Source organism: Schistocerca nitens, chromosome 10 (assembly GCF_023898315.1).
Source record: "Schistocerca nitens isolate TAMUIC-IGC-003100 chromosome 10, iqSchNite1.1, whole genome shotgun sequence".
Lineage (NCBI taxonomy): Eukaryota > Metazoa > Arthropoda > Insecta > Orthoptera > Acrididae > Schistocerca > Schistocerca nitens.
The window spans coordinates 181,913,927-181,940,185 of record NC_064623.1 but is presented as its reverse complement, the minus strand read 5'-3'; the positions used below and the strand labels follow the sequence as shown (position 1 = coordinate 181,940,185).

The 26,259-nt window shown below is 43.1% G+C and overlaps 1 protein-coding gene across 3 annotated transcripts in view; it reads left to right on the top strand.

Annotated features, from left to right (window-relative positions):
* The window catches only part of LOC126210558 (pharyngeal muscle protein 2-like), a 510,724-nt gene that overhangs the window by 373,003 nt on the left and 111,462 nt on the right, over positions 1 to 26,259 (top strand). Inside the window, exon 10 of one of the 3 annotated variants that reach the window (XM_049939815.1) lies at positions 9,982 to 10,135. The exons of the other annotated variants lie outside the window; for them this stretch is intronic. Within the exon in view, the coding sequence (XP_049795772.1) occupies positions 9,982 to 10,120 (139 nt within the window). The 3' untranslated portion in view covers positions 10,121 to 10,135. Of the gene's footprint in view, positions 1 to 9,981; positions 10,136 to 26,259 lie in introns of those variants that run through there. 3 annotated transcript variants of the gene reach the window in all.

Sequence of the window (26,259 nt, the reverse complement as noted above, 5' to 3'; positions counted from 1 at the left end):
TTTCGGACGTCGCTAAATTCTTGGGTCTTATGTTTGACAGAAAACTGTGCTGGTCCTCCCACGTTTCCTATCTTTCGGCTCGCTGTCTGTCATCCCTCAACACCCTCCGAGTCCTGAATGGTACCTCCTGGGGAGCCGACCGAGTGGTCCTTCTCCGCCTCTATCGCGCCTTAGTGCGCTCGAAATTGGACTATGGAAGCATAGTTTACTCCTCTCCTCGGCCGTCTATTCTTCGTCGTCTCGACTCTATCCACCACCGTGGATTACGTTTAGTGTCTGGAGCTTTTTACACCAGCCCTGTGGAAAGCATTTATGCTGAGACTGCTGAACCTCCGCTGTCCAATCGGCGAGCAGTCCTTCTGAGTCGTTATGCTAGCCATCTGTCTTCCATGCCTGCTAATCCAGCCCATGACTTTTTTTTTCGACGCCTCCTTTGATGTAGGGTATGCAGGCCGCCCCTCCTCCCTACTACCACCGGGAGTCCGCTTCCGTTAACTGCTCCATTCTCTTTCCTTTCGCTTCCCTAAAACCTTCTTGACAACTTGGGGTACAGCACCGCCTTGGCTCCGTCCCCAGATCTGCCTGCTCCGTGACCTTTGTCAATTTCCCAAGGATGGTACCCCTTCACTTGTTTATCGTCGGACATTTGCTGCTCTATGTGCACAAATGAAGGAAGCCGCATTTATTTACACTGATGGCTCGAAAACATCGTTAGGTGTAGGGAGTGCCTATATTGTTGGCGACACCCCAAATCAATTTCGGCTTCCCGACCAGTGTTCGGTTTATACTGCGGAGCTTTACGCTGTTCTCCAGGCTGTCCACTACACCCGCCGCCATCAGCGGATACAGTATGTTATCTGCTCAGAGATTCTCTCAGCTCTCTCCTCAGTCTCCAAGCTCTTTACCCTGTCCACCCTCTGGTCCACCGGATTCAGGACTGTCTACGCTTGCTCCACCTGGGGGGCGTCTCGGTGGCGTTCCTCTGGCTCCCGGGACACGTTGGTATCTGTGGAAATGAGGCGGCCGATATAGCGGCCAAGGCAGCAGTCTCTCTTCTTCGGCCAGCTATTCAATCGATTCCCTTCACCGATCTACGGAGCATTTTATGTCGTCGAGTTGTTCTTTTATGGCACGCACATTGGTCAACACTTCCCCATAATAAATTGCGGGACGTGAAAGCTCTTCCTTGTGCTTGGACCTCTTCCTCCCGAACGCGTCGTCGGGAGGAGGTAATTTTAACTAGACTTCGGATAGGGCACTGTCTTTTTAGCCATCGACATCTTTTAAGCGCGATCCTCCCCCACTCTGTCCCCACTGCTCTCAGCTGTGGACGGTAAGACACTTTTTGAGTGCCCCTATTTTACTCCGTTACGTGCCCGTCTACAGCTGTCGCCTGATATATCGTCCATTTTAGCAGATGACACGCACTAGGCCGATCGCGTTCTTGAGTTTATTAGTGCCAGTGAAATGACGTCAGTCATTTGAAGCTTTTTTTGGGGACAACCAACCCCTTTCTGTAGTGGATTTTTAAGCCTTCCTTCTGCTTTTAGTTTCTCTAATTTTTCGAGTTTCGTTCCCATTTCTGCTGGTTTCCATTTTCGGTTTTTACTGTTTCCTAAGTCACGGACCGGGCGCTAATGACCATAGCAGTTTTTCGCCCTAAAACCAAAACAAAAAAAACGCCCAGTTCCTCTTCCCACTGCTGCCCTCCTCGGCACCGTCCCGGGCGTTTCCGTCCCTACGCGCAAGTTTGTGGGGGGAGGGATCTGGCACCGCGCACCGCGTAATTTGAATCCGCGCCAGACGTCATGGACGTGGTGGCGTGGTGGCGCACACCTCCTGCCCGCTTTTAGTGTGGGGGCGCCACACTGGAACACGTGGTCCCAGCGGCCAATAGCGGCGCCCCTGACAGCGTACTTAAACGCCGGCCACTCGCTTAGCCAGTCCAAAACCCAGGCGATCATTGTAGGCAAAACCACCCCTTCCTTCCGCCTCCTTGATTTCTAAATCACCATCTATGGCCGTCTTATCGCCCTCACTCCCACCCTTAAGTACCTTGGCGTCACCCTCGACCGTCGCCTCTCCTGGACTCCCCACCTCCGGACAATCCAAGCCAAGGCACGCTCCCGACTCAGTCTCCTCAAGCTCCTCTCCGGCCGCATGTGGGGTCTGGACCCCTCCACCATCCTCCACACTTATAAATCCCTCATCCGCCCTATCCTTTGTTATGCCCATCCAGCTTGGATCTCCGCCCCCCCTTCCTTTTATAAATCCCTCCAAATCCTTGAATGCCATGCTCTCCGCCTCGCCTATCGCATCCGTCTCCCCTCCCCTATGCGGATCCTGTACGATCTCATCCCCTTCCCCCACCTCCTCCTTTTCCTTGAAAGGATACGGATCCTGTACACCTCCCGAAAACTCGATCCTCCTCACCCGCTCGTCTCCCCGATCCTCTCCCACCCCCACCCGCTGCCGCGCCTGTATGCCCACGTCCCACCTGGTCTCCATCTCTCCACCCTCCTTACCCTCTCCCAAGGTGGCTTCCGCCAGCTCCCCCTCCCTGATGATGTCCTCCTCCCCTCCATCTACCCCTCCTATCAACTTTGACCCTGCCCCACCCCCCACTTCCGGTGTCCTTTCCTTTAGGCACCCTCCCTCACTTCTCTTCCCTTCCTTCCCTTCTCTTTCCTTTTCCCCCGTCCCCTCCCTCCACCCCTCTTCCCCCGGGCTTCCCCTCCCCCTTCCTCTATCCCCATTTCTCCCCTGCCCGTGGCATCTCTGCTCTCCCCTCTCCCTCTCCCACTCCCACTCCCACTCCCACTCCTCTCTTGGCAGGTCCCCGGACTCGCACACGCATAGTGAACATTCGCGCGCCGGAGATCATTGCCATCAGTGTCTAGTGTGTGTGCTTCGTTTTGTGTTTCGTGCAGTTACATCTCAACTGTTCACATGTGCCATCGCCGTTCTCCGTGTTTTGTGCGCCGTGTCAACAAGTGTTAGTGTTTTTATCGTCCAACGTGAACGGCTTCTTGTTTATTGTTTTTTGTATCTCCATTTTTTGCCCGCCGTTTTTTGTTTTCTCTGTATCACCTCTATGTCATGTAATTGTTCCACTTAAGGCTGAAGAGCAGCGTACTATGCTGCTGCCAGCCCGCCTGTATAGGTGCTAAAAATTACAATAAAGGAAAAAAGACAAAAAAAAACAAGCTCAGCCAGTCAGTCTAATCTCGCTTACGTCGGTTTACACCTCGCTTTGCGCTAGACTGCTTACTTCCTGGTTCGTGTACGAGTTTGTTTCCTTGTGACTCTGTTGTCTTCGTTCCGTCCTACGTTGGTCATGTCTGTCCTCTTCTGTTGTGTTGTTGTTTGCGGGCCTTCCCGCGGGCCCCACCGTGCCTTCCGTCATTGCTACCCTGCGACCGTCCTGGTCGCAGTTACAACAGAAGGTGTAATTAATTGTTCGATTTAATTAATTAATCAATGAAACTGAAAGAGTGGGAAGGAGCTATTCGAATAACTCAGACCTGTAAATGTGTTGTATCGGTGAGGGGAATTCCTAGGTGGATGGGGAGGAGGACAGGGAGGGAAGGGGTAGTGTGGTTTCTCAGAAGGACTGATTATCGCCAGGGGCTATAATCCACTTAGCGGAACAATAGGTTAAGGAGCTCTCAATCAAAAGAGAACTCTAGGCCTTTCTCTGAATTCATGCTTGCCTCTGACATTGGCAACCTGCAATGTGAGGCGATGTTCTTTTTGGCATGCTACTAACCCCTATGTGTTCAGAGGGTGATCCAATGACATCATCAGTTCTGCAGTGGGCATGGAGTCATTGGAATTCGACCATCGATCAGTTTTTGCTACACTAGGTCAACAGTCATCTCTACAAACGCCGTCATCGAGGTGAACGTTGGCTCGAAACGTGCAGTGCGCCATGGATGCAGGCTGTGCTGGAAGCAGTTTTATGCTATGGGCTTGCAGAGGACCTGTGGTAGTAACTGAAGACATGTTGACTGTTGCGAACCACTTACATCGTTTCATGCTTGATGTCTTTCCCGATGGCGATGTCACCTTTCAGCAGCATAACTGCATGTCCCGGAGCCAAAATCATGCTATAGTGGTTTGAAGACCATTATTATGAACTCACGTTGATGTCAACTAAATTCGCCTGCTGTATGTCCTATAGAAGCCATCTGGGTCGTTATTGGGCGCCATCACTGCGCACTGAAATAAGCGGCTCGCTATTTACGCCAATTACATGGCCTGTGCGTAGACATCTAATGCCATATACCCCCACAAACCTACCAACAAACTGTTGGATCCCTCATACACGGAATCAGTGATGAATTTCTTTCCATAGACAGACAAACAAGCTATTAATCAGGTGGTCATAACGTTTTGGCTAATCAGTGTATACAGACTGTGTTTTATTTTCTAAAGAGGGCACAATTAATTTATGAAATCTGTCCTCCTCCTTGTATTAAAAAAAATGAGATAAATGTGAAAAATATTAAACAATTTGGGTACTAAACATATGAAATTCGATTTACATGTCTAAAGCGACTCCAGGAATATACTACAACCCCTTGTATATTGCTTGCATGTGGATCATGAGGACAAGATTAGATTAATTACAGCATGCACAGAGGCATTTAAACATTCCGCATGAGAATATAGGGCCCTGTTAGTGTTACTATAACTTTCATTTGTAGTGTGTATTGTTGTGAAATAAATTTATGAGACAATTTTTTCAATAGTTTCCAGTATAATCCACGTTTGCGTGGAAGACAACAGAAATGACGACTTGCTGACAGGGATGGGCAATTTCATACAATGCAGCACTAACAAGGAAGCATCCTATGACCACAATTATGTACACAGCTGCACTATCTGCAGAATGACATTCGCAAAATTGCAGGACCTGAAGGAGGACAATCACACGGACAGTCTTGAATTTCTACATTCCTGCGGTGTTGTCACAAAACAGTCCCACGAAAGAGCAATTACGTATGCATGCACGGATCGGACATTATGTGTGTGTGAAGTGTGTCACAAAACATTCACAAGTGGCACTCTACCCAAGAAACACTCATTTCTGCATATGGGCGAAAGTCCATATATTTGGTATGTACAACGGATGACATTCTATACCAAGGCCTACCTGAAAGCACATTTACATCCGAACACTGGGATCAGTCCTTATGTGGTGAAGTGTAAGAAAGCGTTCACAAAAAACACTCGCCTGAAGCAGCATTCACATCTGCACAGGGGTGAACATCCTTTAGTATGTGGCGTGTGTCACAAGACCTTTCTAACCACGACCACCCTGAAGGAGCACATAAGACTGCACATCGGTGAACGTCCTCATATCTGTCAAGTGTGTCACAAGACATTCTCAGGTAAGTGCAGACTGAGGCAACAGTCAAAAGTGTAGAGTCCACGCAGAATGCCATGGCATGTAGATGCGCAAATGGCAGGTCACATATGGGGAGGGCGGTAATGTGGGGGATGCGGACAGGCACTGTAGGGGAAGTGCCATTCTAAAATGAAGCCTACGCTCACATTTTTTTAAAATATGAAGTAGAGCCGCTCAACACCCACACCATTCAAAAAGATCTACTACCACCTCTGCTTTGGTTAGTATATAAAAATAATTCTGCCGAAGATGCGGCGATTTACTTTGGCCTTGCTTGTTGTTGTTTTGTTGTTGTGATCTTCAGTCCTGAAACTGGTTTGATGCAGCTCTCCATGCTACTCTATCCTGTGCAAGCTTCTTCATCTCCCAGTACCTACTGCAACCTACATCCTTCTGAATCTGCTTAGTGTATTCATCTCTTGGTCTCCCCCTACGATTTTTACCCTCCACGCTGCCCTCCAATACTAAATTGGTGATCCCTTGATGCCTCAGAACATGTTCTACCAACCGATCCCTTCTTCTGGTCAAGTTGTGCCACAAACTCCTCTTCTCCCCAATCCTATTCAGTACCTCCTCATTAGTTATGTGATCTACCCATCTAATCTTCAGCATTCTTCTTCGAAAGCTTCTATTCTCTTCTTGTCCAAACTATTTACCGTCCATGTTTCACTTCCATACATGGCTACACTCCATACAAATACTTTCAAAAATGACTTCCTGACACTTAAATCTATACTCGATGTTAACAAATTTATCTTCTTCAGAAACGTTTTCCTTGCCATTGCCAGTCTACATTTTATATCCTCTCTACTTCGCCCATCATCAGTTATTTTGCTCCCCAAATAGCAAAACTCCTTTACTACTTTAAGTGTCTCATTTCCTAATCTAATACCCTCAACATCACCCGACTTAATTCGACTACATTCCATTATCCTCGTTTTGCTTTTGTTGATGATCATCGTATATCCTCCCTTCAAGACACCATCCATTCCGTTCAACTGCTCTTCCAAGTCCTTTGCTGTCTCTGACAGAATTACAATGTCATCGGCGAACCTCAAAGTTCTTATTTCTTCTCCATGGATTTTAATACCTACTCCGAATTTTTCTTTTGTTTCCTTTACTGCTTGCTCAATACACAGATTGAATAACATCGGGGAGAGGCTACAACCCTGTCTTACTCCCTTCCCAACCACTGCTTCCCTTTCATGTCCCTCGACTCTTATAACTGCCATCTGGTTCCAGTACAAATTGCAAATAGCCTTTCGCTCCCTGTATTTTACCCCTGCCACCTTTAGAATTTGAAAGAGAGTATTCCAGTCAACATTGTCAAAAGCTTTCTCTAAGTCCACAAATGCTAGAAACGTAGGTTTGCCTTTCCTTAATCTTTCTTCTAAGATAAGTCGTAAGGTCAGTATTGCCTCACGTGTTCCAGTATTTCTACAGAATCCAAACTGATCTTCCCCGAGGTCGGCTTCTACTAGTTTTTCCATTCGTCTGTAAAGAATTCGTGTTAGTATGTTGCAGCTGTGGCTTATTAAACTGATAGTTCGATAATTCTCACATCTGTCAACACCTGCTTTCTTTGGGATTGGAATTATTATATTCTTCTTGAAGTCTGAGGGTATTTCGCCTGTTTCATACATCTTGCTCACCAGATGGTAGAGTTTTGTCAGGACTGGCTCTCCCAAGGCCGTCAGTAGTTCCAATGGAATGTTGTCTACCCCGGGGGCCTTGTTTCGACTCAGGTCTTTCAGTGCTCTGTCAAACTCTTCACGCAGTATCGTACTCCCATTTCATCTTCATCTACATCCTCTTCCATTTCCATAATATTGTCCTCAAGTACATCGCCCTTGTATAGACCCTCTATATACTCCTTCCACCTTTCTGCTTTCCCTTCTTTGCTTAGAACTGGGTTTCCATCTGAACTCTTGATGTTCATACAAGTGGTTCTCTTATCTCCAAAGGTCTCTTTAATTTTCCTGTAGGCTGTATCTATCTTACCCCTAGTGAGATAAGCCTCTACATCCTTACATTTGTCCTCTAGCCATCCCTGCGTAGCCATTTTGCACTTCCTGTCGATCTCATTTTTGAGACATTTGTATTCCTTTTTGCCTGCTTCATTTACTGCATTTTTATATTTTCTCCTTTCATCAATTAAATTCAATATTTCTTCTGTTACCCAAGGATTTCTACTAGCCGTCGTCTTTTTACCTACTTGATCGTCTGCTGCCTTGACTACTTCATGCCTCAGAGCTACCCATTCTTCTTCTACTGTATTTCTTTCCCCCATTCCTGTCAATTGTTCCCTTATGCTCTCCCTGAAACTCTGTACAACATCTGGTTCTTTCAGTTTATCCAGGTCCCATCTCCTTAAATTCCCACCTTTTTGCAGTTTCTTCAGTTTTAATCTACAGGTAATAACCAATAGATTGTGGTCAGAGTCCACATCTGCCCCTGGAAATGTCTTACCATTTAAAACCTGGTTCCTAAATCTCTGTCTTACCATTATATAATCTATCTGATACCTTTTAGTATCTCCAGGGTTCTTCCATGTATACAACCTTCTATCATGATTCTTAAACCAAGTGTTAGCTATGATTAAGTTGTGCTCTGTGCAAAATTCTACCAGGCGGCTTCCTCTTTCATTTCTTAGCCCCAATCCATATTCACCTACTACGTTTCCTTCTCTCCCTTTTCCTACACTCGAATTCCAGTCACCCATGACTATTAAATTTTCGTCTCCCTTCACTATCTGAATAATTTCTTTTATTTCCTCATACATTTCTTCAATTTCTTCGTCATCTGCAGAGCTAGTTGGCATATAAACTTGTACTACTGTAGTAGGTGTGGGCTTCGTATCTATCTTGGCCACAATAATGCGTTCCCTATGCTGTTTGTAGTAGCTTACCCGCATTCCTATTTTCCTATTCATTATTAAACCTACTCCTACATTACCCCTATTTGAATTTGTGTTTATAACCCTATAGTCACCTGACCAGAAGTCTTGTTCCTCCTGCCACCGAACTTCACTAATTCCCACTATATCTAACTTTAACCTATCCATTTCCCTTTTCAAATTTTCTAACCTACCTGCCCGATTAAGGGACCTGACATTCCACGCTCCGATCTGTAGAACGCCAGTTTTCTTTCTCCTGGTAACGACATCCTCTTGAGTAGTCCCCGCCCGGAGATCCGAATGGGGGACTATTTTACCTCCGGAATATTTTACCCAAGAGGACGCCATCATCATTTAATCATACAGTAAAGCTGCATGCCCTCGGGAAAAATTACGGCCGTAGTTTCCCCTTGCTTTCAGCCGTTCGCAGTACCAGCACAGCAAGGCCGTTTTGGTTATTGTTACAAGGCCAGATCAGTCAATCATCCAGACTGTTGCCCTTGCAACTACTGAAAAGGCTGCTGCCCCTCTTCAGGAACCACACGTTTGTCTGGCCTCTCAACAGATACCCCTCCATTGTGGTTTTACCTACGGTACGGCTATCTGTATCGCTGAGGCCCGCAAGCCTCCCCACCAACGGCAAGTGTCATGAGTGGTGAATTCTGAGTAAAATCTACTCATTTCTCTGGTTGCCATGTTAACATCTGCGTCTTTTGCAAAATGCAACGAAATTTACACAGTCTCACGTCACCAACATGTTGTGCAGACAGAGAATTCTGAAACAGTGGTTTAATTTTATTAAGTGAGGAGCTGAGGAAAGTAACGTCATTAGCTTATGAAAAAGCACATTCTCGGTACAAACAAACGTATAATGTCTTCAATTATGTTGTTGCAAAGCCCACAGCTTTTCTCGTTTCACGAGCTATCAATGGCCCTTAAAAATTTCATTCTTTCATCGAAAAAGTCTGTAGTGTGGCATTACACGGTAGGTTATGAAGTTTTACATAATAACGGCATAAATACTGTCCTCCTTGCTGGCTATCATTTGCCAAAATCCCATTTCGATACCTCAAACCGTTTCTGAAATATGAGGAATGTTGTGTATACTCGCCGTAACGTGCTCGCCTCCCATGCTATTGCATAACGTTCTGATAAAACAGTAGTGCCCCAATTTCACTCAGCCACAGTATGTCAATAGTAAAAAATATTGTTCCATTCTGTTTTCTATTGGGAATGCCCCTTTTTGTAAACACCACAGCAGTGTCAGAACAACTCTCTGCCTTCCAGTGACAATGATGGGATCACAAGCCCATTAATGCTTCAGAGCAACAAAATTGTCCATCATGTAACATTATTCCCAAAAACATTTAAATTATTTGTGCTAACTCAAGATTAGTTTAACACAGCAAAATTAATTGGAAAGTCAGTGTTTTAAGAAAGCTATAGCAGATACCTTTTCTATTTCTCCGTGATTAGTAATATCCGCATAACCATATCCATATTTATCATAAAGTAATTGTTACCTTTGTTTTATAAGAACATAGCTACTTGTCATTCAGCTAACAGGAATCTTTAGTTATTGAATCTACATAACCATAACAGTCGAAGGAGAGACTGGCAAGATATGTTTTTAACTTTCTCTTGAACTGCCTCATGTCATTCTTTCTTCCAGAAATGAGTCTGTACCACCAATGATACAGCTACAACAGACACACAGATACTTTGCCTCTGATGATTTCCTTCCATCCATAGGACACTTCATTAGTATTGTCAAGGGGACAGCCAGCAGGATTATTAAAGGATGTGTATAACACTGGACAACATCCATGAGAGAGTGTTTTCATTAATTATTTCTGTTCCCTGATGTACTTAAATAAAAATAAAATAAAATCAATGTATATTACTATTTTTTATTCTAAAATCAATTGTTTTAATTTTTATTTTCTGATCCTAATTTTGAGCTAATGCATTTTTTTCTTTTTTGTAAGGCAGTACAGTTCTTCCTCCATTCTCTGGTTCTTGTCAAACTAATTTTGGAGCAGCACTGTATGCAACTCTGCTGATTCTTTCACATTTGAGAACGGGTATTTTTATTCTGAAAATAAAGCTGACAACTCTAAGCTGAGATGACTGTAGAAAAATAGCACAGTGAAGGTGTCTCATCTTCTCTCCCAGACTATATAGCTGCTAGAGATGATTACACAAGCCAAAATTATGTATGAAATAGTTACAGTTCCTCAAACATTTAGGGTGAGATAAAATAACAGCCTCCAGTTTGATATGTGCCACAGTTACATTTCTACTCCATTTATTGTAAATGTTGACATCTTATTCTCCATAGACCCACTCAACAAATTTAATAAGCACCTCATGATAGAAGCAAGATTTATATATGCCAAAAAAGTGCAGAGCGGATGCACAGATAGTGTTGAGTAATTCAGCAAGGATATTTTCTGTAGAACACACACTGTTACTGCAGTGAATTAATCATTCTAAGACTTAAATACAATAGCAGCTAGGCAGCAATATCTCTCAGAATGTTCAGTCAAATCAATGTCTATGATGTCACAGTTTATTGAGACTGAAAAGACCAATTATTTCACAAAGCAGACTGCATCTCACAGTTGTGTCTATATCATGTGTCTACTTACAGTTCACCATCTACCATACACCTACGTTTTATGGAATATTATTGCGTGTTGAAACGTTTCGTCTAAATAGAACTGCCTGTGGCGTTCTCCTGTTGACAACTTTATCAAATGGTTTATTTCGTAGTACACAATTTGGAAGTTACATTCCAAGTGTGAGGCAGCACCAATCTGTCGCCTCTGCTACCTTTTCTGGCCATAATATTTAAGTGTATCTTTCTTAAAAAAGCAAAAATCGTGCGTCTGTTACAGCCGTTCTGTCGATGTACACGAAGTTGTTTGTGAGTGTGTTGCATATTTTTCCCATACTTTATTCGGAAATCTAGAAAGATCTCTTACTGGTCAAACAACAAATCCTAATCCTTTAACGAATTTCAACATAGATTGTTATATTGTTATTCATATAAGTATCCCACCAACTTAGTTAAATGTTCAGCACTAATATTTTCACTGAATGAGATTTCAGCAGTTTTCTACTACACTATTGAACTCACTTACAGTATCTATCAGCCTCAAAGTACCGGTACACTCAAGCGAATAGTTTTGCGATATGGAAATCTTATCGATCATGTTTGACAGCTGTTTCTGCAAAGGACGAATATAAATATGAAATGACATACGCGGAAATACCCAGGGTGCTCTTCCGTCGTTGTCAACTTAACTGGACATGAACGCTATTCTGGGAATAATTAACTGGGGAATAAAATGGCGTCATATAACGCGCACTCCATGTTAACCCGTGATTAGCCTATTCCTCGATTAGCTATCCCCAGATTTATCCTGAGATGGTACAACTGGCCCCAATGAAAACAAAATTGCAGGTAACAGAATTTCATAAACCTCTAGGTATGAATGTACTCATCCAGCGTAAACCACAGGATTCAATTAAGGTGAAAAAGCGGTGTAGATTGTCCATTATGTTTCATGTGATTAATATGTAGGGCACAGAATTATACTGGTCTGCTATATCTTTGCCCCACGCTCTAAAAGATGACGCTGACCTCATGAGAGCCATGTTATGGGGAACATGTACACAGGGAACCATGTACACAGCCATCTTCCTCTGATGGCTGACAGTGAATGTACAGCATACCTGCAACTGAATGTACAGGGCGTTTCTCAATAAAAATACGCAATTTTTTATTTATTTCTTTTATATTTTCTGAAATGTATTTTATATAAATCTTCAATGATGTACTGAATGATTAATTCTCCATTGCGTGATAGTTCCACGAAACTGTAGTAAACTAACTCAAATTCAAAGTCCGAAATGTAATGGCGCAAAGCTGCTATTATTAACTGGGTCTGTGAAAGCTAAACATTTCTTTTTCGTGGAGGCATATTCCGTGTTTACAACTAAATGAAAGGCTGTTTGTTTTTTGTCATATGGGTTTCGCTCCTTCCATTTGTGAAGCATCTTCAACGGCCTTTAATAAATGCATTATATAGTAGTTAAAACTACGTTACTGTAGACGTTATCTCAAGTTATTCTTTTGTTTTTCATTTTAGAAGCAACTTCTGCAGAACAAGTTTCATGAGGTTAAATCGTAGTTTGGTGTTAGTTACGATTTCCAATGTTCTAAATCCATGTGTGTCGTCCTGGAGATGTAGGAGTATTTACTCGGTCGCACCCTCCAGACCGCCAATTTTATGTGTTTTTTACCACATTTATTTCATTACTTCCACTTTTCACTGCGTATATAAGTTGTGTGTTTACAACGTGCTGTGTCGCCAGTTGTCACTGTGTGTTTACCCTTTGTGCTGTGGTGTTTATGTGTGGTTTGATATTTATTACGTGTTTATGTGTGTCGTTATATGTGAGTGTGTTATTCTTTGTGTGAAAGGTTTTCTTTAATGGTGTGTATGTTTGGTTTGATATTTGTTCACTTGTTGTGTACATTTGTGTGTGTGTGTGTGTGTGTGTGTGTGTGTGTGTGTGTGTGTGTGTATGTGTGTGTGTGTGTGTGTGTGTGTGTGTGTCTGTATGTGTGTGTCTGAGAGAGAGACAGACAGGCAGAGAGAGAGACTGACATTATTATTCTGGCTATGTTTCTTATCTCTGTCTGCTATTATTTAAAAGGCCAACGTGATTAGTCAATTGTTGTTTATATTGATCTGGTCATTAATTACTTTAGTTTTAATTGCAATAGCTTTTTGTATATGAAAGTTCTCATTTAGCATCAAGAGTTTTTTGTTGCAATTGCATACACAAACATTTAATAAATGAGCAAATATCAAACCACACATAAACGTGCAAAAATCCAACTCACTCATGTGCCATTCCATCTGAAATCAATGCATGATAAAATAAATTTGAACCTTGATGGTTTAGAATTTTGTAATATTTTGTCACTTGATTCTGGTTATCAAAATAAGATAAAATTCAAAATTAAAGATTTTTTTGGATATTTAATTTTTGATTTATTAATAACATTTCCGAAACCGCGCGATTTTTGTCACATTTTGGTACCTTCAAATACCCATATCTCAAAAAATATTTGACATATAGACCTGAAATGTACACCATGTTACCCACTTTATTATAGGAATTAGAAATATGTGCCGCTTGATCAAAATCATTAAAATGCTAACTCTGCTCAAACCAAAACTTTGTAAACTGTGCAAATTTCAAAATCGGGATATTTTTACATGTATGTTAATCATATACCATTTATTAATGTGTGTGTGTCAAGTTTCATTATGATATTCCAAAGAGAACATATGGAACTAAATTTTCTTTTCCTGCTATTAATATTGCCAGCTGTGTCTCAACTGCACTTGGTTTACAAGATGGTTCACAAAACTATTATTAAAATGAATTTATTGAGTACTAATTAAGCACACCTTACTTTACTATTTTAAAATTGTACTAAGGTATACAATACAACAATTAGTGTAAATAATGTACAGGTAGTATGCATGTACCATTTTAACTAATTTTATTTGCATGTGTATATGTCCAATGCGCCGTTTACTGTTGTGTAGAGTACATGGTAAATGTCGTGAGTCCGCCCTTACACAAACACGCCAATTTACCCAACAATAGTAATACATACTGTGATATTTTGTGCAAAAATTAACTGATGATGTTGCGCAAATATTATTCAGCTATTTGACAACTGTGATACCACTATAGTAGACAACATACAGTATTAAAATACTACAAGATGTTAATACATTTTAAGTAACAGAAATACAAATGTAAATTAGGAGGCCCTTGGTGGTCACAATTATTTTGCACGTATTTGTTTTTTATTTGAAAATATTTACTATTGATCACAATACGAAGCAAATACACACAAAGATGCAGAATACATACTGTACATGATACTAACTTTACTGAAGCATGTGCTCAAAATGCTGCAATGCACATTTGTAGTCACTGTTCGAATGATTTGTGAACGGCTGCGAGGGTTTCACGTGAGATATCAGTGCACGCTACGATGATACGTTGGTTCATATTGTCTGACGTAGTTGGTATTTGAGCATATACTTTATGTTTGACTCTCCCCACAGAAAAAACTCAAGAGGGGTCAGATCAGGAGACTGGGCTGGCCACTTCACTCCAGCACAACGTCCTATCCAACAGTGCGGAAACTTTTCATTTAACAGCTCTGTAGCCACATGCGTAGAGTGAGCAGGACAGATGTCATGTTGGAACCACATGCACTGATGCATAGTTAGTGGTATCTCTTCCAGCATTATGGGCAGAACGTTTCGTAGGAACTGTGCGTAGTTATTGCCATTTAGTATACCCAGAATGACGTACGGCCCCGCAATGACGTTTCTGAATATGGCGCACCACACGTTAACGTTCAACAGTTGCTGATGCTGTAGCGGTCAAAGCCAATGAGGGTTCTCTATTGACCAGTAATGTATGTTATGCAAAGTCAAATTACTGTGGTCGGTGAAAGTCGCTTCATCAGCAAAAAGCACCCGCTGAAAAACCGTTGGATCATCCTGTAGGCACTGCAGAGCAAACTGGCAAAATTCCTGGAGCCGTTCGAAATCCACACCGGAGAGTGCTTCATGTAATGAGAGGTGAAACGGGTGAAACCAATTCCGGTGCAATATGCGTAGAACGCTTCTCTGACTTACACCACATTCCAAGGCGATACGTCACGGCGAAACAGTAGGGTCGTTATGCGCCAACGCTAGAACTCCCTCTTCATATACCTCGCCAGTTGCAGTTTTCTGCCTTGTCCTCTGTATGGCGTTCCATGATCCCTATTCAAGTAGTTTCTTGCAAATACGTGCAAGAAGCTGGCGCTTAGGACGCTCATGATCAGGATGCATCTCTCCATATAGCTTTATTGCTCTAACAGCATTTCTTCTGCTTTCACCATACACTAGAAGCATATCTTTCTTCGTTGGTGTACATGTCTGCTCCAAGAAACTGTGACGGAAATGCGATGTCTCATTACCCCAGCAGCACATTTATACCCTTCTCTCCAGCTACCTCGTGCTATATATATATATATACGTATGAAACCGTCTTTCTAAGCCCATCATATTATGCTAAAATTTAACGTAGGGTTCCATTTAAAAAAACCAAAGATGGCCTTGAATCTCTGTAAAAAAATAGCACAAACAAGAAATGTGATGTATTCATATATATAGATATACTATATACCAGTGTACAAAACAAGAAGAATATTCACTTCCATTGGCAGTAATTCATATCAGTAGAGATGAAATGTTGAGATGAAATGTTGAGATGAAATGTTGAGATAAAATTAGCAAAGAGCAGGTGAGGGAAAGGGGACTAAGTTTCTGTATGCATTTATCTACGTGTGCTCAGTGGATAAAATGGAAGAAAAGTATTGTCACCATGATTTAAAATGCTTAATCAAGCAATAAAATGATGAAAGTCACATGTTGTAATATGACAAGTACCAAGTGGAATTTTGTACTTGTCATATTCCAACATATGTAGTTCAACATTTTATTCGGAAATTAAGCATTTTTAATTATGACACTGGCTCTTTTGTGACATTTTGTCACTTGTGGACGTTCATAAACCGTACAGTGCAACCAGTGGCTTAATAAACGATCATAAAATAAAAGTCAATGTGGTTTTCTTAACATTCAGATTGTTGAAGCACAGGAATTAGTTAGCCTGTAGATCATTTGTGTGCTAAAAACAATGATGTGGAATGAGTCATTTTACATTAACATTGCAATGTACAGTTATGAGGCTATCAAATATTAAGTTGCTTCCAATTGTCTGAGTGGGATAATACATATACGCCACTGGGCACATGAATGGAACAAATGATGGGCATGCAGCATAAAAAAGGGGCTTGTCAAAAAGATTTTATAAAGCCATGGATACAGAAATATCATACATTTATTCCTATAAGAAAAGTCTAAGGTACAAAAACTGTTTTTGATTGTAAAGATTTTATTTTCAAGTGGTTCAGATGCTGCATCCTTTTAAACAGATTACAGGTCTTGTCGCTTTTGCCTATAACAATAAATGAATGATTCGTTTTTAAAGTAGCACGTGTCCACAGGAATTAAGGGGTAATTGTACGTGAAATTATTTGAAATTTGACATTTTCTGTTTTCTACTCCATAATGTACTTTGGACTTTCATGAACATTTTGGTAGATGAAACTTCCTGGCAGATTAAAACTGTGTGCCCGACCGAGACTCGAACTCGGGACCTTTGCATTTCGCGGGCAAGTGCTCTACCAACTGAGCTACCGAAGCACGACTCACGCCCGGTACTCACAGCTTTACTTCTGCCAGTACCTCGTCTCCTACCTTCCAAACTGGTAGAGCACTTGCCCGCGAAAGACAAAGGTCCCGAGTTCGAGTCTCGGTCGGGCACACAGTTTTAATCTGCCAGGAAGTTTCATATCAGCGCACACTCCGCTGCAGAGTGAAAATCTCATTCTGGATTTTGGTAGATAATACATTGCAATCAGACAATTGTGAGATCTTCAAATAATATTTTGAATGTTGACATGTAACTGTCAAATTTCGCGGCTACGCACGTACTGCCGCAGTTGAGCAGTTATATCTTGGGAACTAAACAGTCTAGAAGGCTGTGAATTGCTTTGTTTTGTGCCTACTGCTACGTCTCAGAAGTTGGCATTACAAATAAGCGAATCAGTCCTTTCTTTCTGATACTAGTTTTCGTTGAAAGTAGTGTGATTATCGGCTACTTTTTTAGTAAGCTTACTTCTATTGCTTTTTATACGTAAATAAAAAGAATAAGCGTAAAATTTGCGGGTAAAGTATATGTGAGACCTGCATTCATCAAATATCAACCGATAAAAAGCCATGTCATGCTTTGTGTCCACCTCCACCAAACACTTGGTGTAAATATAGGGAAGCTGAATTTCTTGGCACCATGCATGAATTTACACATAAATACTCTCTTTCCTTGGCAGTAATGGAGGCAATCAATCCTATTTACAGAGATTTGGCAAATCCTGAGCTACTAAAGAAGTGTTTCCATTGGAAGACCCAGAATGTGAATAAGTCCTTCAATAATGTTGTGTGGAACCATGTGCCTAAAAGTGCATTTGTTGTCCTTATGACTTTAAAGTTAGCAGTGTCTGATACTTTAATAACTTTTAATGGTGGGAACTATGAGAGACTTAAGGACTGTGGGAACTGGATGAGCTTCGTGTAGATGAAGCAGAGTTAGCTGCTGAGCAAATGACAAAAGAAGCAAGAAAGAAAAGGAGGAGGCAAGCACTGGGCTGTTGTGACACTGAAGACGACACAGACTATGGGCCAGGGCAATTCTAGTGCATAAAAGACACAGAAATGTAAGTCTGTATAAGAATTGGTAATAAAAAAAGTTTTAAACCTCAATATCTCTGAACTACATTTTTTGCAATATATGACCCGTTTTCTAAAAAGTACTGATGGTAGAAACATGAAATTTTCACAGCATGCCAGCTATGAGATTCAACACATATGGAACTAGAATAATTAAAATAACCTGAGTTATTTTGTTTTTATGTTCATTTATTTACAAAATTCTGTCAATAAATTGAGTGTTTGAAAAAAAAAGATAACATACCTCACAATACAATTTTAGTAATAATTCTTGTTCAGTGTATCTAAAATGGTGCACTCAATAATTATGGAAAATTGTAAGTTTGTGTCTTAAAAAGTATCCAAGATAATGGGTCACGAAATTCCATAATTTAACATTGGCGATATAGGACATACAATGTCCTTTTAACTTTACATGTGTAGAGGACAAGGGGTTATTTTTAGGAAATATGGTGCAAAATTGCGATTTAGTGTGTTTAAGTGTGCGATGCGCCAGCCTCATGGCAGGTGGCGGACGAAGGCTGGCCGGTGCATTATGCAGGTGACACAGTTTTGCAACGACCGTCGGTATGTGTGTACGTGTGCGGCAGCCATCAACAGCCAGAATGCAGCATTGGCAGAATTACACATGCGCGGGCCGGGTGTGGCGCGGTTGCGTTAGCCAACTCATTGAGAACATTCTAATAATCACGGCGCCGCGTAACTGGCAGATTCAGCTGCGGTCTGCACTATGTAAGGGCATCAGAGGTGGGCGTTGGCATCGGTTCGACCGATTGGGCGTTCGGTCGCTGTTACGTCGTCATCATAAGTGATGCTGTCCCCGAGGACCGGCCGGCAGAGGGCGTTGCCCGCTGCTGCACCGGCGACTCCCGGCGTCGTCACGAGCCGCAGCATCTGCAGGAGGCGAGCTGGGCCGGGCCTTGTGATGCTAACCGTCTGCGCCGCCGCTGACCGAGCACGACGTCACATTCCCCAGGCTGTGCGAATCAGCATGTCTCCACCACGACACAAGCGGTGGGGCTGAGCTTCCGGAAAATGTATTGGAAGAACCAACAATAAAAAGGAAGATTGCTGAAAACAGCCACCTTCTTCTGCCCAGCCATGTCACCCGCTCCGGTCATCCTATTACAAGTGGTGTCAGTCAGGCAACCTGCGCATCACACACTCCTGTTACAATTGGTGACAGCAGTGGTCTTCTCCCTGGATTTGGAGGAAACTGTGGCTGGTAATCGACGAGGATACGTGGCACCTGAGAAGGGCAACAATGGATCTGCAACTCGTGCAACATGACAAGTAAATGCCAATTTTTCGTTTGGTGGTTTGTCTGAACATGTAGCATAGTCCATCTTCCCTTCCTGTTCTTATTTCTGGGCTTACTGTAGTCTTGATTCGATTGCTGGTAGTGATGGAGCAGTCTGTCTCAGCTCAGGTGGCTATTCACAGCTACTTGAGTGAGTGTCGTAATTAGAGGGAGAGCTTGCTCGGTCTAAAGAAGCGAGCAAGGAACGCTTTTCCTGTTAATGCAGTAATTCTTGACACTAATGCTGCGTCTTTAGTCACCCCTTTCTCGGGAAAAGCTGGGGAGGATGTTATGACTTTTTTGCGGATCTTATCATAGCCGCTAAATTGGGAAATTGGGATGCAGAAACACTTTTGCATGTGACTAAGTTGAAAGTAACTGGGGATGCCAGAGCATACGTTACATGCCACGAAGAATTAAGGGATGCTCGGACATTTGAAGCATTCAAGAAAGGGGTGCTGGAAAGGTATCGGAGGAAAAATACGTCTAGATATTATTGGGAACAATTGAATAGAATGTATCAAAGGAATGGGGAATCAATAGAAGCTTTTGTAGATCGAATTCGAAAAATTAATGTTAATACCTATGAGCTAACAGATTGCGATAGGGTTAATGAAGTCATTCTGCAGGAAGCTGAGCAGAGGGCACTAGACGCATTTTTGTGGGGAATACAACCCGAAACCTCCCGCAAGATTAGGATGGAATTCCCTAAGACTCTCAGTGAGGCAATCGGAATCGCTGTGGCGTTAGAGGAAGTTGTAGCAGTAACAAAGACGCGGGACAGGAAAGCAGTGTTTAATGCAGAAATAAAATGTTTCAAATGTGGTCGGATGGGACACATTAGACGCGATTGCAAGGAAGTGCAGTGCCGCAAATGCAGACGTTGGGGTCATCGGGAGCGTTATTGCAATGGGTCCTGGCAGAAACATGATAGGAAACCCCAAGGTGGGCCTCACCCCCCTCAGTTAAACGGGGCAGGGGGTGGTGTGTCCACTGTGCAACACCCCCGGTAAGGATTAGTGCTAGTGCAGAATCAGTGGCAGACTTTTTTCTGATTGGCTTGGTGAGGGGCAGACCATGCAAATTTTTATTGGATACTGGGTCTCAGGTATCCGTGGCGAGTAGAAATGTACTTGGTAAAGTATAATTATAACCACCACCCTGGGCGTTAAGTGGCGCAGGTGGGGGACAGGTGAAGTCACTCGGATCAGCGGTGTTAAACTTCCGAGTGGAAATGAGGAACTTCCAGGGGAAGGTAGAAGTTCTTCCAGTTGTTGGCAGCAGCTATGATGTCATACTGGGACTGGATTTCCTGGTTGCGCGTCACGCAAAAGTTAACCTCGAACGGCGTACAGTAGAACTGTACGGAATAAAATTTCGCCTAGGTTCTGCGGCCGAAAAACCATTACTGTCGCAAGGAACAGCCCAGACGTCGGGTGGGCCAGCTAAACTGCGTACAACGTCCCTTAGGGTTAACTCACTGGATACTATACCGAAGGGTACAGGGAAAATAATCTGGGCAGATGTTGGAGCTAGCGTGCCAGTAAATTCGTTGTGTATCGTTGAACCTTTGTCTGAGAATGAGCCGCTGGATAAAATGAAGTGTTTTATGCTCCGTAGCGTGTCCTACGTGCGAGAGATAGAAGGAAAAAAGGTTGTGCCTGTTAGTATTGATAATTTTGGCCTTGAAGAGGTTCAGTTAGCACGGGGTACTGTAATAGCGAATCTGTAGATAATAGGGGAAGATGAACTGGATAAGGATTTCGCAGCAGATTACACGATGCCGGGAGAGTCTGTCAGCTGGTGCGCACTGAGGGGTAAAGTAGCACATTTAGAAGGGCAAGACAGAGAAGTCATGGAGAACCTCTTGACGGAATACAAAGAGTTATTTAATTCTCATGGTCCACTGCCCGCCACACCGTTAGTTCAGCATTACATCCGCATTGGGAATGAAGCGCCTGTGTATAAACGTCCATATCGTGTTCCAAAAAGTTTACAGCCTGTCATGGAACAATTTATTAATCAGCAGCTTAGGGATGGGATAATAGAAACCAGTAGTAGTCCCTGGTCCGCTCCTGTCGTAATAGTGGGTAAAAAATCACCTAATAGGGGCAAGGCATATCGTTTTTGTTGTGATTATCGTTTCCTGAATCAAAAAACTGTATCGGATGCATACCCAATGCCTAATATCACTGAAACTCTGGATAATTTGGGTCAGTGTCGGTACTTCACGACCTTGGATCTTCGAAGTGGGTACCACTAGTTGGAGGCCGCCCCAGAAGACCGACCGTGACAGCTTTTCCAACACCTACAGGTCATTTTCAGTATCGATGAATGCCTTTCGGACTAAAAAATGCTCCGGCAACCTTCCAACGGTTACTAGATAGCGTGTTACGTGGGCTGAAACCTAATCAGTGTATGGTATATTTGGACGAAATAATTGTTTTCTTAAAGGACGTGCAAGAACATGTGCGCCATTTGCGCGAAATTTTCGATCACCTGAAGGCAGCGCGGTTAACTCTTCATATGGAAAAGTGTCATTTTTTACTGCAAGAAGTCCGTTATTTAGGTCATATTATAGGACATGAGGGTGTCCGCATGGATCCAAAACTTGTAGAGGCAGTAATGAATTTTCCGACACCTACATAAGTAAAAGAGTTGCAGTCTTATTTAGGTCCCACCAATTTTTACAGGAGGTATATTCCAAAATTTGCGGAAATTGCAAGGTCCCTCACGCAGTTGTTGAAGAAGGGAACAAAATTTCACTGGTCAGCAGAACACGAAGAGGCTTTTCAAAAGTTAAAAAAATTGTTAACATCTAGTCCGATTTTGGATTTTCCAGATTTTAGTAAACAGTTTATATTATCTTGTGACTCTAGCAATTTTGCTTTGGGTATTGTATTATCTCAGGAAATAGATGGGTAGGAACACTCGATAGCATATGCTTCCAGACAGCTAAACAGTGCAGAAAAAATTACTCAACAACCGAGAAGGAGTTATTGGCATTAATTTTCGGAATAACCTATTTCCGGTGTTATTTGTATGGACGACGTTTCAAGGTGCTTACAGACCATGCAGCACTTAAGTGGTTGTTAGGGCTTAAACACCCAACGAGTAGATTAACTAAGTGGGCTTTGCGTCTTAGTGAGTACAATTTTGAAGTGATTCATCGACCGGGAAAATCGCACGGAAACACGGATGGTCTGAGTCGTAAAGTATGCGCAATGGAATGCACAGGAATAAGTGAGAACGAATGGGTGGAGGCACAAACCGCCTACACAGATTGTCAACGATTTACCTCACAGCGACAGTTCGTCGTGGAAGACGGGATATTGTACTGTAAAACTAGGAATGGTCGACGCATAGTCGTACCACAAAAATTGCGAAGCGAAATTTTAAGGCAAGTACATGATTCAATGTTTTCTGGTCATTCAGGTCAAAGAGCAAGGGAAAGGAGGGTAGCACAGAGTTATTGGTGGTCAACGCGTAGGCAAGATGTCGATCAGTACGTAAAGAATTGCATTCCATGTGCTCAATGGGCGGAATTCAGTCATCAGAAAATTGTGTTGCAACGACTACCGGAAGCGGATAGGCCTCTCCAATTACTTGGCGTAGACGTCTTGGGACCGTTTGTGCAAACAGCAGCGGGTAATAGTTATGTTTTAACAATAATAGATCATTTTTCGCGCTATGTGTCTATGACAGCTATTTCGGACCAGAGAGCCGAAAGAGTGGCTCACGCCATGGTACATCAATGGATATTGAAATTCGGAACACCTGAAACTATAATTACAGATCAAGGGTCAAACTTTATGTCCGATTTGATGAAACAGTTATGCAAGTTGCTGCATGTAAAGAAAATGAGAACGAGCGCGTTACACCCGCAGGCTAATGGCTCTGAGCACTATGGGACTCAACTGCTGAGGTCATTAGTCCCCTAGAACTTGGAACTAGTTAAACCTAACTAACCTAAGGACATCACAAACATCCATGCCCGAGGCAGGATTCGAACCTGCGACCGTAGAGGTCTCGCGGTTCCAGACTGCAGCGCCTAGAACCGCACGGCCGGCTTCTTCAGTTGTAGGCACCTGCTGTCCACCAGTGTAGGTAGTAGTGCACTGTCTCTGTTTACTAATGGAGCGATACACCTGGAGTGAATACACTGATGTGGTTGGTGCGCATTACGTAGCGCACCACAACGGACGAGCTGCACAGCGGGTTTATCAACAACAATATCCTAATCGCCGTATCCAGCATAATACGACCTTTGCTGCCGTGTACCAACGTCTGTGTGAGACCGGGTCATTTAGCAGATTACCTGGACAGGGACGTCGTCGCACGGTAAGAACACTGCAATTTGAGGAAGCTGTCTTGCAGCATGTGGAGCGGGATCCTTCAATCAGTGCAGTTCTCCGTTAATGTGTGGGTCGGTGTTGTTGGGAACTGTTTAATTGGGGCGTATCTGCTTCCTAGGCCATTAAATGGCAGGCACTATTACAATTTTCTCGCCAGAGCACTGCCAGAATTGCTGGAAGACGTCCCGCTCCCTACAAGACAACGCATGTGGTTCCAACATGAAGGGACGGCGGCACATTTCGGTCGTCGTGTGCGTCGATTCCCGGACCGACGGTTGCCAGAAACGTGGATCGGCAGGGGTGGTCCTGTGCCATGGCCTGCTCGATCCCCAGCTATGTCCCCTCTGGACTTTTTTGTGCGGGGCTAAATGCGCAATCCTGTTTACGCAACTCCTGTTGCATCAGAAGAGGATCTGGTTGCCCGGATCGTAGCAGCAGCAGGAACAATTCAGGATACTCCTGGGGTTTTTGCCCGTGTCAGACAGAACATGATGCGACGGTGTAACCTTTGTTTACGTGTCAATGGAGGCATTTTTGAAAATCTAATGTAATTGAAATTGGGTTGTGATAATGTGTTGTCTCTTGGTCATAAAAAATGGAAAAGTGTTTGTTGGTTTAATTAATTTGCGACCAGAGAAATCTTCCTCTACCGGTTTAAATACTCCTTATGGAAAAAAATTGAAATTTGGGAAAAATATTTGTTTTAATGTCCCCTACAACCTCCCAGAATTTGTCGGTTTAAATACTTTTCACCCTGTATAATTGAGTCGCTTCGATGGGCCATGAATCGACAGCCTTCAGTGCGAAGCATAATACCGTCCGATGTCCAGCGGGAATCTAAAGTTAGCGAGCGTGGAGGACATGGATGGATACTGCGGACAGGCGGCACTGGGTGGGAATGTGAGTTGACGAGGGAGTCTGCCGAGATGGTCCGTGCCGTGCATTTGCGAAATCCCGGGTTCGAGTCCCGGCGCAGCTCACATTTTAACTCGTTACCGTTAATTCCGCATAAAGTCGCGATGCAGCTGATATCTTCAGTTCCTTCCCATCCCTTTCCTTTCTCACTCCTCCACTTTCAGTTTATGGGATATCAGACCAGCTGTGTGGCTGGATTGAAGAGTTTTTAGCAAACAGAACACAGAATGTTGTTCTCAATGGAGAGACGTCTACAGACGTTAAAGTAACCTCTGCCGTGCCACAGGGGAGTGTTATGGGACCATTGCTTTTCACAATATATATATAAATGACATAGTAAAAATGGTTCAAATGGCTCTCAGCACTATGGGACTTAACATCTGTGGTCATCAGTCCCCTAGAACTTAGAACTACTTAAATCTAACTAACCTAAGGACATCACACACATCCATGCCCGAGGCAGGATTCGAACCTGCGACCGTAGCAGTCGCGCGGTTCCGGACTGAGCGCCTAGAACCGCGAGACCACCGCGGCCGGCAATGAGCTAGTAGATAGTGTCGGAAGTTCCATGCGGCTTTTCGCGGATGATGCTGCAGTATACAGAGAAGTTGTAGCATTAGAAAATTGTAGCGAAGTGCAGGAAGATCTGCAGCGGATAGGCACTTGATGCAGGGAGTGGCAACTGACCCTTTACATAGACAAATGTAATGTATTGCGAATACATAGAAAGAAGGATCCTTTATTGTATGATTATATGATAGTGGAAGAAACACTGGTAGCAGTTACTCCTGTAAAATATCTGGGAGTGTGCGTGCGTAACGATTTGAAGTGGAATGATCATATAAAATTAATTGTTGGTAAGGCGAGTGCCAGGTTGAGATTCATTAGGAGAGCCCTTAGAAAATGTAGTCCATCAACAAAGGAGGTGGCTTACAAAACACTCTTTCGGCCTATACTTGAGTATTGCTCATCAGTGTGGGATCCGTACCAGATCGGGTTGACGGAGGAGATAGAGAAGATTCAAAGAACAACGGCGCGTTTCGTCACAGGGTTATTTGGTAAGCGTGATAGCGTTACGGAGATGTTTAGCAAACTCAAGTGGCAGACTCTGCAAGAGAGGCGCTCTGCATCGCGGTGTAGCTTGCTGTCCAGGTTACGAGAGGGTGCGTTTCTGGATGAGGTATCGAATATATTGCCTCCCCCTACTTATACCTCCCGAGGGGATCACGAATGAAAAATCAGAGAGATTCGAGCGCGTACGGAGGCTTTCCGGCAGTCGTTTCTTCCTGCGAACCATACGCGACCGGAACAAGAAAGGGAGGTAATGACAGTGGCACGTTAAGTGCCCTCAGCCACACACCGTTGGGTGGCTTGCGGAGTATAAATGTAGATGTACATGTAGATGTAGTATATATGTCTTGACTTCCGAAAAGCATTTGACTAAGTATCACATCGACGCTCGTTCAGAAAACTGACACCGTACTGGGTATCAAACGAAATTCGAACTGGTCTGAGGACGTAGCGTTTTATCTTGGACTGAAAGACGTCGACAGATGCAGGAGCAGCGTACCACAGGGAAGTGCACTGGGGCCCTTACTGTTTGTATTGTATATTAATAACCTACTGGACAACATTGGTAGTAACATAAGTCTTTTTGTAGAGGATGCAGATAACCAAGATCAAACACTATATCAAAATTGGTAGAAATATTCAGTCGGGTCTTGATAGTAAGTTCTTCCAAAATTTCTTCCAAAAGTTCAGAAAATTAAAACTGTGTCTTGCTCAAAACGTATAAATTAATTTCCTATGACTACAATATCAATGAGTCACAATTGGAATCAGTCAACTCATACACACACACCTGGATTTAAAAGTTTGTGAGGGTATTGTACGCAATGATTATACAAGACCCTTCGTTGGTAAAGTTGGTGGCA